This window comes from Pleuronectes platessa, chromosome 19, assembly GCF_947347685.1.
Source record: "Pleuronectes platessa chromosome 19, fPlePla1.1, whole genome shotgun sequence".
NCBI lineage: Eukaryota > Metazoa > Chordata > Actinopteri > Pleuronectiformes > Pleuronectidae > Pleuronectes > Pleuronectes platessa.
In genome coordinates this window covers 21,480,877-21,498,339 of record NC_070644.1, presented here as the reverse complement: position 1 = coordinate 21,498,339, position 17,463 = coordinate 21,480,877, and the positions used below count along the sequence as shown (strand labels likewise).

The 17,463-nt window shown below is 44.9% G+C and overlaps 1 protein-coding gene across 1 annotated transcript in view; it reads right to left on the bottom strand.

The window, feature by feature from the left end:
- Nucleotides 1–14,882, bottom strand: part of dcc (DCC netrin 1 receptor) — a 109,085-nt gene extending 94,203 nt beyond the window's left edge. Inside the window, exon 1 of the mRNA XM_053410701.1 lies at nt 14,783–14,882. Within this exon, the coding sequence (XP_053266676.1) occupies nt 14,783–14,882 (100 nt within the window). The remainder of the gene's footprint in view (nt 1–14,782) is intronic.
- Nucleotides 14,883–17,463: the final 2,581 nt, after the last annotated feature.

Here is a 17,463-nt window from a genome sequence, read left to right as displayed (position 1 = left end):
GCACAAAGTGAGAAAGTAATCCTGCACACACAGGGAAATCAGCAGCTTATAGCGCCCCCCCCCCCCCCCCCCCAACCAACACACACAGTTTTCCAGAAGCTTCCTTATTTAAATTCACTAATTAAATTATAATTTACATGAGATTAAAGTCTTATGAAGGTTCAACACGGTTTAAGGACATTTTAGAGAGCTGCCAACCTACAGACACATACACACACACACAGGCACACACACAGGCACAGACATAGACAAACACACACAGGCATAGACACAGACACACACAGACATGACACACACACACACACAGACACACACACCAGAACAAGGCAGCTGGACAATTAACATCTGTTCATAAATAATGACTCACAACTGTGTATGTGTGTGTGTGTGTGTGTGTGTGTGTGTATGTTTGTGTGTGTATGTTTGTGTGTGTGTGTGTGTTAATGATCTCATGGGAAAAGTGAGCGTGTGCAGGATCATGTATGTTGTATGATTCTTATATCCAGATCTTTTTCTATGAAGCTGCAAGACAGTGACTCAGAGATTTGTGTTGTCACAGACGCTCCTGACACTAACCTAACCTAACCCTAAACCTAACCAAACCCTAACCTAACCTAACCCTAAACCTAACCAAACCCTAACCTAACCTAACCCTAAACCTAACCTAACCCTAAACCTAACCAAACCCTAACCTAACCTAACCCTAAACCTAACCTAACCCTAAACCTAACCCTGACCCTGAATATCAGACCAATTCACTCTACTGTAAGAAGTCATCCCACATCAACAGATGTAAAGTGATGTTTTACTTTATGATGATAATGTAGCTGCTGATACTCAACTATTACAAACTCTGTATCTTCAGCTGCAGCCATGAAACTCATGCGAGGACGGATCTCATGGAAGCAGCAGACGTCAGGGATGGATTTCTAATTTCTGCTGCATCAACCTGAACATTTAGAATCTTCACTCCTCTGTGACAGTGAGGTTTAAACCTGGTCAGACTCGACCTGTGGCTGAAACCCGGGGATCATCTCCAGAGCTTCTCCACAGTTTGCTTCTCCTCACAGTAAAACACAGCAGCAGGTCCTCCTCGTGTTCCAGAAGCTTCTCTTCAAACATCAGATGAATCTGAGTCACTGAGGATCAGTCGCTTATTAAACCAGAGCAGCAGGGTCTTTGTTTTAAAAAGCCCATCTGCTGAGTGTGTGTGTGTGTGTGTGTGTGAGAGTCAAAAAGCCAACAATGACCTCCTCCTCACTACATCTGCCATGACCCCCTGAGTGTCTGTGACTAACAGCACTGTATGAAGTCACCAAGTGTGTGTGTGTGTGTGTGTGTGTGTGTGTGTGTGTGTGTGTGTGTGTGTGTGTCAGACAGATGGGGCAATGAGTGTTGATTGTCATGGAGATGAGGGCAAACCCTTTGAGTGTGCACACGCACACACACACACACACAAAGCTTTAATTGTCACTATATATTGTGTGTCTGTGTCCGGTTCTGATGTGTAGATGAAATTGAGTTGATTGTTGCCTTGATGACGAATGTGTAAATATTTTTATGTTATTTAAGTAAAACATTGATTTTGAAAATAAACCTGTGTGTTATTGTGTGATCGTGTGTGTGTGTTTGTGTTATTGTGTGATCGTGTGTGTGCGTGTGTTTGTGTTATTGTGTGATTGTGTGTGTGTGTTTGTGTGTTATTGAGTGATTGTGTGTGTGTGTGTGTGTATGTGTTATTGTGTGATTGTGTGTGTGTTTGTGTGTTATTGAGTGATTGTGTGTGTATGTGTTATTGTGTGATTGTGTGTGTTTGTGTATGTGTGTGTATATGTGTGTGTGTGTGTGTGTGTGTGTGTGTAGCGAGAGCACCGACCCCGCCCACTCGCTCAGAAGAGGGGGCAAAAAGTCTCGTGATAGTGAAGGTTTCCTCTCTACACACTATGGACGACACACGGCCTCACAAACTGGGGCTTGTTCATTCAGTTTAACAGGAGAAGACGACATGTCTCCAGATCGGACCACTTCCTGCTCAGAGCTCACTGTGGCTCTCACCGAGCGAGTGGGCGGGGTCGGAGCCCCGGGACACACACACAGACACACACACACACACACACTCGCCCGCTGCGTTGTATTGTGTTGTGAAATTGATGAAGATGTTTTCTGACTTTGCTTGTGTTTTGTCAACTTGCATGTGTTTTCTTCAGTTGCTGCTCGTGGAGCGACCGTAGGTTTGTGATCAGCGTCTGTTTCAGGATCTTCTCTCTGCAGCTTCCCAGCGTCAGAGGAAGAGGAAGGTCCGGGTGCAAGATGAAGACAAGATGGATCTCACCACAGTTTAATCTTTATATCAGTGTCTAGCTGTGTAGCTGACACCCCCGTTCCTTTTCTCAGATTCAATCTGCAGCAGCAGCCGTCGGCCACACGGCGTCACGTCATCTGAAGAGCTCCACATGGATCAGACACATCAAGGGAGAAGATCCAGAAACCGAGGGAGTGACGGAGGAGGAGGCTTCATCTCCTCCGTCACTTCTCAAATGTTCAACACCAAGAAGGAGAGAAGACTCGACTGAAGATCTGAATGAACGATGTGCACCAGTCAGCTCAGAGATGGTTCCATCCAAAGATGAAAACATTATTCAAATCACATTTAACTCAATTTACCAGAAATGAAGAAAGGAAAGGCTCATTTTTCGGTTTCAGAAGTTTCACAAGCACTAAGAAAGTTTGAATATGAATATTGTTTTAGAAGAGTTAGATTGGAGTTAGTGACACTTTCCTTCTCCTCCAGGAACGTTACAGATGGAATCAGGACCTGTTGAGACGTCCCACTCGGGGACAGATTTGGACGAATCAGCAGACTCTTTGACTTTCAACATTCGTTGCCTCACTGACAGATGACTGGCAGGACCTTCTCAATAATTAATGGTTGAAAGCAGAAATCCACATTGGCAGAGTATCTGTCACCTGCTGTGAAAGTCTCCCAAACAGAAACATGAAAGCAGCTGCTGGGTAAAGAGACGCTGGACGGCAGCCAGTCAGCTGTCAGGGGGGGGGGGGGGGGGGGGCGCGTCTGACGCCAAGTCTACATCCAGAAACTCCTTAGATTGTCCAATCTGTCGGGAGAGAGACGGGTTCATTTCCATCTTCAGGTTCAGCTTCCAGAGCTTTGAGTCTTTGATTTCCTGACAGATAATTCTACATATTTAAACACGACACAGCAACAGATCTTGGTTTTAGTTATTTGCTCCGACAGAAAAACACGTAGCAGCAGATTTTCATTGAAACATTCCCCAGTTCACCTGAGGCCGGGGGGGGGGGGGGACGTCTCGTGTCAAATCAAATGACTTGTAAACATGAAAGCAGTTTGTTGAATATGAAAGAGTCAGATTCAAACCGATTCACATGTTTAAAGCATGTGGTCACACATGCAACTCCAGAAGGAGCAGAACCACAACACGTGTTGAAATACAAGAAGGAGAAGTTTAAAGTGGCTGCAGAAGATTTCACATGAGTCATCAAAGGAGTTCAGACAGAACAAACATCTGTGATATGATGTTCACAGTTTACTGAAACTCACTGAGTCAGAATCTGAAAATGTGTCTTAGAGCAAAGCGACGTCTGAAAAGAGACATTGATATGAAGCTAAATCATAAAGGGAAGGATTCAATATCACAAACATAGGAATCTGGAAACTGATTTTCTTTGTCAAAGGTGAAGAATGATGATTGAAGTTCACTAACATCCAGTTCTGATGTGAAACAGCTTTTCAAACTGCAGCCGTCACAACAATCAGATCCTCAGTGACTGTGATGAATGTTAGTGTGAAGTCAGCAGCACGAGGTCGTCCTGCTGCTGATGCAACCTGACGTGGCTGCTGGCAAATTAACATCCTGACCGAGCTGCACGCAGGAAACCTTCTGATGCAGCTGCAGGCGCCACACGACTGTGTGTGTGTGTGTGTGTGTGTTACTGTTGTGGGTAGCTGGTTAAGCCGATGTGACGTGTTTCTGAAGTTTAGTTGAAACAAAGTGAAATGAGAGAGTTTTCCAGGTCAGTGACGATGTTGTGGTTCTGAACACAGCGACCGGTTCCCTAAAGGTCGTGACCTCTGTGTCACCATGACATCATGATGAAGACTGGCAGCTTGGAACTGACTGACGCTGACTGACAGTGATTTCATACGAACTCGTAACCTTTATCTCTGCAGGGACGAGACAGAAGGGACAGGAGGGACAGAAGGGACAGGAGGGACAGGAGGGACAGGAGGGACAGAAGGGACAGGAGGGACAGAAGGGACAGAAGGGACAGAAGGGACAGGAGGGACAGAAGGGACAGAAGGGACAGGAGGGACAGAAGGGACAGAAGGGAAAGGAGGGACAGGAGGGACAGAAGGGACAGGAGGGACAGGAGGGACAGAAGGGACAGGAGGGACAGAAGGGACAGAAGGGACAGGAGGGACAGAAGGGACAGAAGGGAAAGGAGGGACAGGAGGGACAGAAGGGACAGGAGGGACAGGAGGGACAGGAGGGACAGGAGGGACAGAAGGGACAGAAGGGACAGGAGGGACAGGAGGGACAGGAGGGACAGGAGGGACAGAAGGGACAGAAGGGAAAGGAGGGACAGGAGGGACAGAAGGGACAGGAGGGACAGGAGGGACAGAAGGGACAGGAGGGACAGAAGGGACAGAAGGGACAGGAGGGACAGAAGGGACAGAAGGGAAAGGAGGGACAGGAGGGACAGAAGGGACAGGAGGGACAGGAGGGACAGGAGGGACAGGAGGGACAGAAGGGACAGAAGGGAAAGGAGGGACAGGAGGGACAGGAGGGACAGGAGGGACAGAAGGGACAGAAGGGACAGGAGGGACAGAAGGGACAGAAGGGACAGGAGGGACAGAAGGGACAGGAGGGACAGGAGGGACAGGAGGGACAGGAGGGACAGGAGGGACAGAAGGGACAGGAGGGACAGGAGGGACAGGAGGGACAGAAGGGACAGGAGGGACAGAAGGGACAGGAGGGACAGGAGGGACAGAAGGGACAGAAGGGACAGGAGGGACAGGAGGGACAGGAGGGACAGGAGGGACAGAAGGGACAGGAGGGACAGGAGGGACAGGAGGGACAGAAGGGACAGGAGGGACAGGAGGGACAGAAGGGACAGAAGGGACAGAAGGGACAGAAGGGACAGGAGGGACAGGAGGGACAGAAGGGACAGGAGGGACAGGAGGGACAGAAGGGAAAGGAGGGACAGGAGGGACAGAAGGGACAGAAGGGACAGAAGGGACAGGAGGGACAGGAGGGACAGGAGGGACAGGAGGGACAGAAGGGACAGAAGGGACAGGAGGGACAGAAGGGACAGAAGGGACAGGAGGGACAGAAGGGACAGGAGGGACAGGAGGGACAGGAGGGACAGAAGGGACAGGAGGGACAGGAGGGACAGACCACTCGGCTCAGAGCGTAAAGGACAGTTCCTCTGTTTTCATCCGGTTTGTGTGGTTGTGGAAAAACAAGCAGATTCATTGTCCATGACCAGGAGCTGAAGGCTCATCAATGCTGAACCTCAGATCAGGAAACAGAGGAAGTGGAGCAGTACCAGTGGAGATGTGAGGGGGCAGTGTGCACAGATTCAAGTGAGAACACCACAGAAGAAGAAACACCACAGAAGAAGAAACACCTCTGACTCCTGAGTGCGACGGCATCGGCTCTGATTGACGAGCTGAATGAGATGCAGATTTTTGACTGACCCTGAAATGACCACGTCCAATCAACAATTTTCTCTAATGGAACCACAGAAGAAGAACGGGGGTGGGGGGGGGGGGGTCACATAAATAATATGCGTGTGTTTGTGTTTGTGTGTTTGTGTTTTTGTTTGTGTGTTTGTGTTTGTGTGTGTGTGTGTGTGTTTGTGTGTGTGTTTGTGTGTGTGTGTGTGTGTGTTTGTGTGTGTGTGTGTTTGTTTGTTTGTGTGTGTGTGTGTTTGTGTGTGTGTGTTTGTGTGTGTGTGGGTGTGTGTGTGGGTGTGTGTGTGTGTGTTTGTGTGTGTGTTTGTGTGTTTGTTTGTTTGTGTGTTTGTGTGTTTTCGTGTGTGTGTGTGTGTGTGTGTGTGTGTGTGTGTGTGTGTTTGTGTGTGTGTGTGTGTGTGTGTTTGTGTGTTGCATGCAGGATGCATCACTTATCTTTATAAGTGGCTATAAATCCAGATGACAGAGCTGCAGCCCAGTTTGCTGCTGCTGGCCTGGGGGGGGGGGGGGGGGGGGGGGGCGCTGTCTGAATATTCATGAGAGGAAACTGCAGTTGAGGCATTTTCCTCTCGTCTGCACAGAGACCGACATGGAGGCCGGCCAAACATGGCCGACTCCGTTTGTCATCTCCAGACCAGTTTGTTTACAGCAAACCGGACTGGTTTCCATTCATCAGTAGCTAAACATGGTAACTATGGTAGATCTGCAGGGATTCAATCTGTGTTCAGCGCCATCTTGGTTTTATGAAAACCAGAAGTAACCATATTTGGAGGAGCGGGGGTGGAGCCTGACTAAGAGCTGAAAGACACGCCCACAAACACCTACACCCATAAGATACATTTATTGATCCAATCCCACGACATGCAGAGCAGGGAAATGTGTCTTCTGCTTTGGTCCCATCTGGTGAACATCACAGGACACACAGAGCAGTGGGCAGCCATGCACAGCGCCCGGGGAGCAGATGTTGGGGGAGTAAGGTGCCTTGCTCAGGGGCACTTAGACAGTGGGGGTAGGGAGAGTGCTCTTTGGAACAGATCCAGGTGTTGTCCTGGTATGTTGTATTGTCACCGCGAGGAATCGAACCAACATTGGGTCATAACTAAGTTTCCAGTTCATCAGACAGATGTTGGACAAGGTTGAAGTCTTTCTCTAACACTGGAAACCATTTCTTTATGGATCTGGTTTAGAGTACCAGAGTGTGTTTGTTTGTGTGTGTGTGTGTGTGTATGAAACACACACACACACACACACACACACACACACACACACACACACACACACACTGATCACCTCTGCATCAAACCCTTTTCATTTGTTCTCCATCTTTTCAAGCAGCATTTCTCTTCGGACTAAACAACAGTCAGCTGCAGAGGCATTAGTGAGGATGATTAAAAGGTGAACAAGCCGTGGAGCTGCTCCTGCAGGTAGAACATGTTCCCAACATGAATTATGTATGAGCCTCAGTGAAGAGCAGCTGGAGTTAAATATAGACATCTGAGAGCACAAGACGAAACACTAATGTTCAGACCTCAGGCAAATTATCTTTCTGTAAATTACTCACAGTCCATTCTTTATTTATTTCTTTAATGCAGTCACAAAAAAAGAGCCAGAGAATTAATTAAAATACACACAGAGGCTTTCAGACACTTTTCTAAAAGCATTTCTCTGCTTCTGGATTAAAGAAATTTAAATTTATCGTGACTGAAATGGATTTTGTTTCATTTAGAATCAAAGCTGGTTACATGAACCACAGATTGTCTTTTCATAACAGTTCAGTTTTTAGAAGCTTTCAGCTTCTGCATTTGAAGCAAGACGTTTCTATTAGACAACAATAATCACTATTGTCAATGGATCAGAGCCGTGATTCAAACAAAGAAATATCATCTGGGAAACTGCACCTGCTGTGGGACCACGTTGTGTCTTCTACCTGTTTGATTGTAGAGTTTACTGAACACTCAGATCTTCCATCAAAAATACACAACTGCTTGAAACCATCACTGAAGAGTGAGTCAGAGATATATGATGAATCTGCCTGCAGGCTTCCACACACAGGTTCTGTTGTGATGATATTTGCACAGAGGTTGTGTTTCATTCCCACTCAGCAGAGTTTGGCTTCAGGTTCGACGGCTGACTGATAAATGAAGCTCTGCTGGATGAACACACAGGAAAACTCCACATGATTCTGTCTGAATGATATTCTCAGATTTGTAAATGACTTTCTGTCCACTGCAGCAGTCGCTGTGCTCACACCTCCAGATCCTTTTCATTTGGCCGGAGCATCGATCTCCCGACCGCACTGACCACTTCTCATCTGCTGCGAGAACCAGACTGTGGCGCTGCCCTGTGATTCACTGAAGAGCCAAGTGTCTCCACGGCTAATCGGAGAATCACAACCAACAAGACCCCTGCGAGCGGCAAGATCCAACCAACAGGCTTCAAATGGCTGATCACCAAGTTCTATGTCCAGTCCCAAATAAAGATCCACTAGTCCCAAGTCCAGCAAGTTCTAGATTCCAGGTCAAGATCAAATGAAAGTTCCCAAAAAAAGTTTAACAAAAAACAAGTCAAGAACAACAAGTCTCAAATGAAGTCCAGAAAAGTATCAACAAGTCCCAACTCACGATCCGGTCCAGAAGAACCAGATCACGTCCATGTTCTGGAACTCCGAGGCCGGGTGTGTCGTTTAGATTATTTGATTAAATGTGATGGTCAGTGGGCGGGGGGGGGGGGGTTAGGGTAAGAAACTGGTGCATGTTCAATATGTGAAAACTTATTATTGTGCTCAACATTATTTATAAAGGAAGTTGTGTTGATGTGGAACCGTCATGAGAGCAGCCTTTGGTTTGGATTCCATTAGAACTAGATGGTGAAACACAGCAGATCTGGAAAACTGATGGAATGTTCAGCTCTATAGAAACATCAGTAAGAGATGATCTTTACTCATGAAAAGGTTTTTACAGCTCTGAGCTTTTACGTTGTTCGTGGACATGGATCATCCCAGTGAGAGCGTGCTGTTACTGCCATGGGTTTTCTGCCATGGGTTTGAAACCTTACCCATCATCCCCTCTGTTCTACAACAACAATCTAACATTAGTTTTAATACTTAACAAACCAGTGTCTTTAAATCAAAGTTATATTTTATCACAGCAAAATAAAACTGGATGAATGGACAGTGGATGATTTTCTGGAGTAACTCATATATATCTTATTATCTTATCGGACAGAAAACACCATTTTTAAATCTGCATTATCCATCAAAACTCTCCGCACCTTCAAATAGAATGTTCTTTTCTTCTACCAAATATTTCTGTTGGAAATGTTTTCATCAGTTTTCTTTGATTTGTGAGAACATCCTCTGGAGAAGCTGAGAAACAGTCGTCCCTCACTTCCTCCGGTGGAACATATCGCACTGATGGATTCTCTGCCGGCCGACTGGCCGAGGGAAGATGCTCGACTCGATCAGTCTTTGGTCTCATAATCGATAACCTAGTGTCAGCAGAAAGATTAGGAATCATTTCCAGCAGCAGTCATCTCTGTGTGATCATCAGACCCTTCGCCAGCCGATCAATAACTTATCACTGATACAAGGGCAGAGTCTCTGCCGCTCCTAGCCCAGTGATTAGCCCGGAGCTTTCATTAGTTTCATTTAAAGCAGCCGTGGATCCAGAAGACAGAGGAGCCAGTCGGAGGCTCGTTGCTCTGTCTCATGGATCCAGAGCAAACGTCTCCACAGAACCAACCTCAGGAACTGGAGGGGACCACGTGGAAGAAGATTCACAACCAGACGACGTTCGCTCGATGAGAAAAATAAAGGAAATGACAGCGTGAGACATTCTGTACGAGAGGAAAAGACCAAATAACAAGTGATCAAATGAAATCATAGAAAAGAAGATTAACATAACAAGGTCAAATGGGATCGAAGAATACAGAAGGATCCACATGATGAGATGAGATGAAGATGATAAGATTTCACATGAAGGGACTGAGATGAAATGGATTAGATCAGAGAAATCCGATTAGACAGCAGAAGATCAGAATGAGATGAGAAGACGAGTTCAAATCAGGGATTAGACGATAAGAAACAGAGATTAGATCAGATCCATGTCAAATATTAAATCAGAGAAAATGAAGACACAAAAGAAGAAAAGATTAGATCTAATGTGATAAAGTAGATGAGAGAACAGATTAAAAGGAGGTGAGATTAGATTAATGAGGTTAATTCAATTAGAGCAGAACAAATGTAAAATAAGACAGTAAGTGTGAAGATGAAAAGATACAAAGGAGGGAAAGTGTTTTAAATGTGTGTGAAGACGGTCAAAGCTTGTGTCCAGTCATCCAACTTCTGTTATGAGAATGAGAACAGAACAGGTGATGAGGGGTTTTCTGAAGATGTCCAGAGATGCAGATTTCATCATGGACAGAGCTCCAGAGGGTTTGTTCTCAAAGGTTCTCAGTCTGAGATCATGGGGTCGATCCCCGAGGGATTTGAAGGTGAGAAGGAGGTTTTCATACTGAAGACGGGACCTGATCTGGAGCCAGTGGAGACAACTCTGATTTCACCACATGTTCACAAACCGACTCTGCACAAGGTGCATTCATTAAAATGTGTTCGCTAGTTTGAATTGACAGAAACGTGACATATGATTTTTTGCTTCCGATTTGAAAATGCTTTACAGTTTTTCCGATTGTTTGAGCACGATTTTCAAAACAGGGCCCGGTGTTTCAAACACTACACACAATCAGCACAAACACACACACAATCAGCACAACCACACACACAATCAGCACAACCACACACACAATCACCTCAGATCCTTTGCAAAAAACGAAACACTCTTGTAAAAACTAAACACTTATTTATCAAAACCATATTTTTTTGCCATATGAAACACACACGCTTCATATGACTTAATTCTGTTTTACCAGTTACACACTGCTGTTGCTAACCTTAAACACTTTTAGCAATTCCAGTTCTCAGTGATTACAGATCTATAAGTGAAGTACACAGAGAAAGTACAAATATACAATAAATTAACCATAACACTACACAAGACCAATACTGCAGACTCATGAAAATATAATTAATTTCTCTCCATATCCCCAAATCAGTCAACACGTCCCAGTTGTCATGCTACTACAGGAGTGTGCATAACACTGTAAGCTCGACAAATATCAGACAACAGAACATTCTGGTTCCAGTAGAGTTTCAATGAGGGGAACCTGAGCCTGGGGCTGGAGATCATAAACCCTCCACCACCATGCTGAGAAAAACTCTATGACTGTGTTTAGAGACGGAGAGTGTGGTGGAAGGTATGGTTCTGTAAACTGTGGATGGTGTTGAAACCAGTTCTGGACCAGAGCAGAGCGGTGGAATGACCCATTGTCCCAGATGACATTGTGTTGCATCTGGTGCATGTGGTTTACTGCTGTGACGATGTTGTGTAATCGGTCCAAACATGTGAGAATGTGAGTTGTGTTGTAAGGGATCATGTTGTCGTGATGGAGGAGGACCACATTCTGTGTAGTGGCAGCACAAAGGGTGATGTCACCCCCCCCGTTGCCCTGGGACATGGATCATAGCCCCGTGGCCAATGATATGTCTGCCTCTCCTTCTTGATTTTGTCCTATGAACTCTGCCTCATCTATGAATATGAATTCATGTGATTTCCTCAGCATTCATCTGTAAAACTCAGAAATACAGTGAAAGACACAATTGTGTAGTTCAGCATAGGTCTGGAATACAGTACATTTACATTATGAAAGTTGTGTGTGCAGTATGAACATCACACACACCATCATTACTAATGCCACAGCCGCAGCCTTCTTCACCTTCGTGGATTCCCCCCCCCCCCCCCCCCCCCCCCCCCCTCTCACACTCACTCTTCTTCTTCTTTGAGCACAAGCTCCATTTAGGTTGAAAACAGGTGAACTCAGCTGATGCATTTTTAAAGTGATTAAACCTGATTGGTGTGTCTACAATTAAGCAATCATGTGTTTAAACACCTGATGGCTGTGTTTAACCAATTGGCCCATGAGTGTGTGTGTGTGGGGGGGGGGGGGTCATTTGACAGGCAGTGCTTAGGAATTGCAAGGAAGTGACATCTTGATATACTTCTGTGTTTAATGTATACAAGTGTGTTTAGTGTTTTGCAGATCATTGTGTGTATTGTTTTGCAAAAAGTGTGAAGCTGACATTGTGCTTATTGTGGTGCAGATCTGGGCCATGTTCTGCTCCTTGAGTGTCAGGTTTGATAATTGTGTTATACTTTTGATTTGAGTGTTTATTCAGTCGGAAACAAGAGGTCACGAGATTAAAGAAGATTACAATAGATAACAAATGTCAGGAGACAACTCACAGCAACGAGACCAGAGACCAGCTCAGTGTCCTGGAAGAGAGGTCAGAGGTCGTGAGAGAAGGACCATATTTAATAGATTATATGAAAAGTACAAATTATTTAAAAACGTGTTTTTCACACAAAGTTCAGAATGAGTGAGTGGACACACACACACACACACACACACATACCCACTAACACTCACACACACACACACACACTACAGAACAAATCCTCCTCTGGATAAAGACAAAGGTTCAAATATAAATCTGCTTAGTACTGATTCGTACAGCATTGTTCAAATAACACACACACACAGACACACACCGCTGTATACTGAGGCTGATCATCCTCAGAGGATGGATAGAGAACCTGTGACGGGGGCGGAGCCACAGAGAGACGACAGATGAACAACAGATAAACGACAGGGATCAAACAACACAAACGTGGACGACAAACAACCACACAAACATAAGGATTCACATGAAAGTTCAGTGTCACTGGGATTAACCCGTTCTCAGACACACAACTATACAAAATCAGCAAATACAACACTAGTTGTTGTACATATATGAAGAATCTGTGTCTCATTGAGTGAAAAGACGTGAACTGGTTCCCTGCATGGTTTATCATGAGCTGGATGGAACCCAGAGTCCAGTGGTGGGTCAGGGTCATGACCTGGTTCTGTTTGTGAGAAGGAAACTAAGAGTTTCATCAAAGCATCATAGCTTCAATCTCTGATCCATCAACTAAGAACTGATCCTGAGACAGTTTCTAATATCTGGACATTAGGAACCAATCTGTGTGTGTGTGTGAGTGTGAGTGAGTGTGAGTGTGTGTTAGTGTGAGTTTGTGTTAGTGTGTGTTAGTGTTAGTGTGTGTTAGTGTGTGTTAGTGTGTGTTAGTGTGTGTTAGTGTGTGTTAGTGTGAGTGTGTGTTAGCGTGTGTTAGTGTGTGTTAGTGTGTGTTAGTGTTAGTGAGTGTTAGTGTGTGTTAGTGTTAGTGTGTGTTAGTGTGTGTTAGTGTGTGTTAGTGTGAGTTTGTGTTAGTGTGTGTTAGTGTTAGTGTGTGTTAGTGTGTGTTAGTGTGTGTTAGTGTGTGTTAGTGTGAGTTTGTGTTAGTGTGTGTTAGTGTTAGTGTGTGTTAGTGTGTGTTAGTGTGTGTTAGTGTGAGTTTGTGTTAGTGTGTGTTAGTGTTAGTGTGTGTTAGTGTGTGTTAGTGTGTGTTAGTGTGTGTTAGTGTTAGTGAGTGTTAGTGTGTGTTAGTGTGTGTTAGTGTGTGTTAGTGTGTGTTAGTGTTAGTGAGTGTTAGTGTGTGTTAGTGTGTGTTAGTGTGTGTTAGTGTGTGTTAGTGTTAGTGAGTGTTAGTGTGTGTTAGTGTGTGTTAGTGTGTGTTAGTGTTAGTGAGTGTTAGTGTGTGTTAGTGTGTGTTAGTGTGTGTTAGTGTGTGTTAGTGTGTGTTAGTGTGAGTGTGTGTTAGTGTGTGTTAGTGTGAGTGTGTGTTAGTGTGTGTTAGTGTGAGTGTGTTAGTGTGTGTTAGTGTGTGTGAGTGTGTGTTAGTGTGTGTTAGTGTGTGTTAGTGTGTGTTAGTGTGTGTTAGTGTGTATGTGGTCTCTCCGACATCAATTAGCTTAATGAGAGTTGTGTCAGCAGGAGCCTCACATGGAGAACCTGAGTCCAGCAGCTCAGTTTGTTCAGGAACCAAAATGTTCATGATTCTAAACGATGATCTGTGAAATGTGAAATGTGAACAGATTCAGGTTTTAAATTAAAAACACAGAACTGATGTTTTCAGTTCTCCTGGATTCAGATTCCTCCTTCTTGACTCGTTGGATTCTTCTGCTGCAAAGGTTTCCCTTTCTATGTTTTCAAAAGTCAGCTCCTGAATCTGATCCACATCCTAATCCTGATCCACATCCTGAATCTGATCCACACTGAATCTGATCCACATCCTGAATCTGATCCACATCCTGAATCTGATCCACATCCTAATCCTGATCAACATATTGAATCTGATCCACATCCTGAATCTGATCCACATCCTGAATCTGATCCACATCCTAATCCTGATCCACATCCTGAATCTGATCCACATCCTGAATCTGATCCACATCCTGAATCTGATCCACACACACACACCAGCAGAAACACACACACTGACAACAGGAGAAACACACACTCACACCAGCAGAAACACACACACACACCAGCAGAAACACACACACACACACACACTAGCAGAAACACACAAATACACTAGCAGAAACACATGCACACACTCAATGAAAAACACAAACCAGCAGATACACCCGACACACTCAATGAAATGCACACACTCAATGAAACACACACACCAGCAGAAACACACGCACACACTCAATGAAACACACACACCAGCAGAAACACACGCACACACTCAATGAAACACACACACCAGCAGAAACACACGCACACACTCAATGAAGCACACACACCAGCAGCCTGAACCTCAGCAGCTCCTGATGTGAATTCATTATTTCTGAGTGTGAGACACTGCACCACACACACACAGACACACACACACACACGCGTGCACACATACACACACACGCACACACACGCGCGCGTGCACACACACACACGCGTGCACAAACACACACACACACACACACACGCGTGCACACAAACACACACACACACACACACACACATTAGGCGTGTGTTCCACTCACCGTGCGCGGTGCTGTGCGCGCTCAGCAGCATCCCGAGCAGCAGCAGGTGGAGTCCTCTCCTCCAAACATCACACGTACATCCAACCACGTCCAGCTCCATGCTCCTGATCCACCAGGACCTGCACCAGCACCGGGCTCCGGTCCGCCTGCTGCTCGGTCCACTGAGCACCAGCCTCCAGGATCCACGAGCCAGGAAGCTCCAATACAACACCAGGAGGAGGTGAGGCAGCAGGAGGAGGAGAGGAGAGAGAGGAGAGAGAGGAGAGAGAGGAGAGACAGAGACAGGGGGGTAGAGAACCTCTCCTCCTGATCTCCGGCCGGGCTTTGGGTCCCAACGAAGAAAGCAGGGGAAATGAAAAATCCTTAAAATCAGAGCGATGAGATTATTTCCGTGTTTTCAGAGAAGAAACAGAAGTTGTGATCTCTCCATCACTGCTGCGGCCAGAGGAGGAGGAGGAGACACGCTGTCTTCACGGAGGTCCGCTCCGTCTGCCGGGAGGAGGATGGAGAGAGCTGGAGGAGGAGGAGCAAAGAGACAGAGAGAGAGAGAGAGAGAGAGAGAGAGAGAGAGAGAGAGAGAGAGAGAAAGTCAGGGAGAAAAAGACGGAGAGAGAGAGAGAGAGAGAGAGAGAGAGAGAGAGAGAGAGAGAGAGAGAGAGACCTCTCTTCTCTATAGAATCAGTGATCTAAAGACTCTGGATCTAAAACCTGGATCTGGATAAGATTCTGGATCAGGAGTCTGCAGAGGTGTGACCATGTGCACTCTGCTGCCCCCTCTGGTCACAGCTGGAGCATACACGTGTGTGTGTGTGGGTGTGTGTATGTGTGTGTGTGTGTGTGTGTGTGTGTGTGTATATGCTCCTATATCTGTGGACGGATATTAATGTCAGATAGGAAATGAAAAGCTTTTGTGTGTGTATGTGTGTGTGTGTGTGTGTGTGTGTGTGTGTGTGCGTGTGTGTGTGTGTGTGTGTGTTTTCAGTGGTAGACACACATACACACACGTCTAATGTCTTCACCTGATCAGCAGCGCCCCCTGCAGCCACACATGAGAACCTCTGTTGGTCTCAGAGTGATGACGTGTTTCTGACGTGTAGAAGAAACAAAGTCCATCATTGTGTTGAGCTCTGTCAATGGAAACAACTTTTCAACACACATTCCTACACAGGGCAAATATGAGGTTTTATTTACAGTTATAGAAAAAATGAAAATGTTCCTGAAATGAAATTGTTACTTTATTATTTTAAAAACATGACAACGGGATACTGTTAGTTGTGTTAGTCATGAGTTACGGTTCTGAAAACAAGAATGAATTCACTTCTTTAACTAGACAACAAAGATTTATTAATTTAAAAGAAGAGGAAATAAACAGTTTCATGTTGCTCATTTCATTTTATTCCATTTTTAAATGATGTCATAATTTTTCATAATAGAATCCAAGTTCAGTGTTTGGAGAGGCTTTTAAAACTTTTGTAATACAACTCTATTTAAATGTTTTGTTCAATACTTCATATGAATCTTCAATAGTTTTATGAATGCGACAGATTAAAGGACAGAATATAAGGATTCATGTTCTGAGCTCTGCAGAGTGAATCAGATTCTGTTCAGTTTATGATTCAGTGAAACTAACGACACAAACTCATTTAACTTTCATCGTCTGATTCAAACTGAAAGTGACTCGTTAGGGTTCAGCTAACGAGCAAAACATCCACAAAGGTCAGAGCATCGATGTCTGTCACGACTTCTGGAGCCAGCAGACACACACATACACACGCACACACAATCACACACATACTCACACACACACACACACAATCACACACACGCACACACAATCACACACGCACTCACACACAGACACACAATCACACACGCACACACACACACAGAAACACACGCACACGCACACTCTCACACACGCACACACACACACACACACAATCCCACACACACACTCACACACACACACACACACACACACATTCAAGGTTTTTATTTATTCTGAACAAACATTAGTTTATCGCGTAAAGTCAGAAATCAAAGTGTGTTGTTATTGTTGCTCAGTTATTTACTGTACAGAACTTTGTGTTCTTCCTGCTGGACATGAGGTCGGTGTCCTCGGGGGGGACGGAACCCGATCAACATGTGGAAGCTGCTTCTGCAATTTGCATCAAGTGAATAATATTTGAGCTTGTGTTCAGAATCTTTTGGTCATTATTCGATCTTTGGATTGATTCTGATACAACAGAAGACAAACTGATATTTAAACAAACCTGTTTCCTTTTGGTTTCTCAACCAAACACAAACATTTTAATTCAATGAATTATTTTGACACATGACTTCTTCTCTGGAATGTGACGGATCGTTGTTTTACTTTATCTTCAGACAATCGGACTTGAAGTCACTTTTTTGTTCTCGTCTGGATGGAGATATCTTTTCAAATGAAGTTTGTGTGGAAGGAGTTTTTATCATATTATAATTATTTGTATTATATATAAAGACGAGAGTTCAGGAGCGAAAACATCAGCTCCAGGTGTGTACTTCACTGTCTTTGTGTAATTATCAGTTTGTTAAGTACAACTTTTTTGTTCATTCTCTTCATTTCACATAAATTGATCGTGCTCAAAGAGCTGTGAATGGGAGGAGTGCTCACACGGAGGATTATTACTCAGATCATCTTC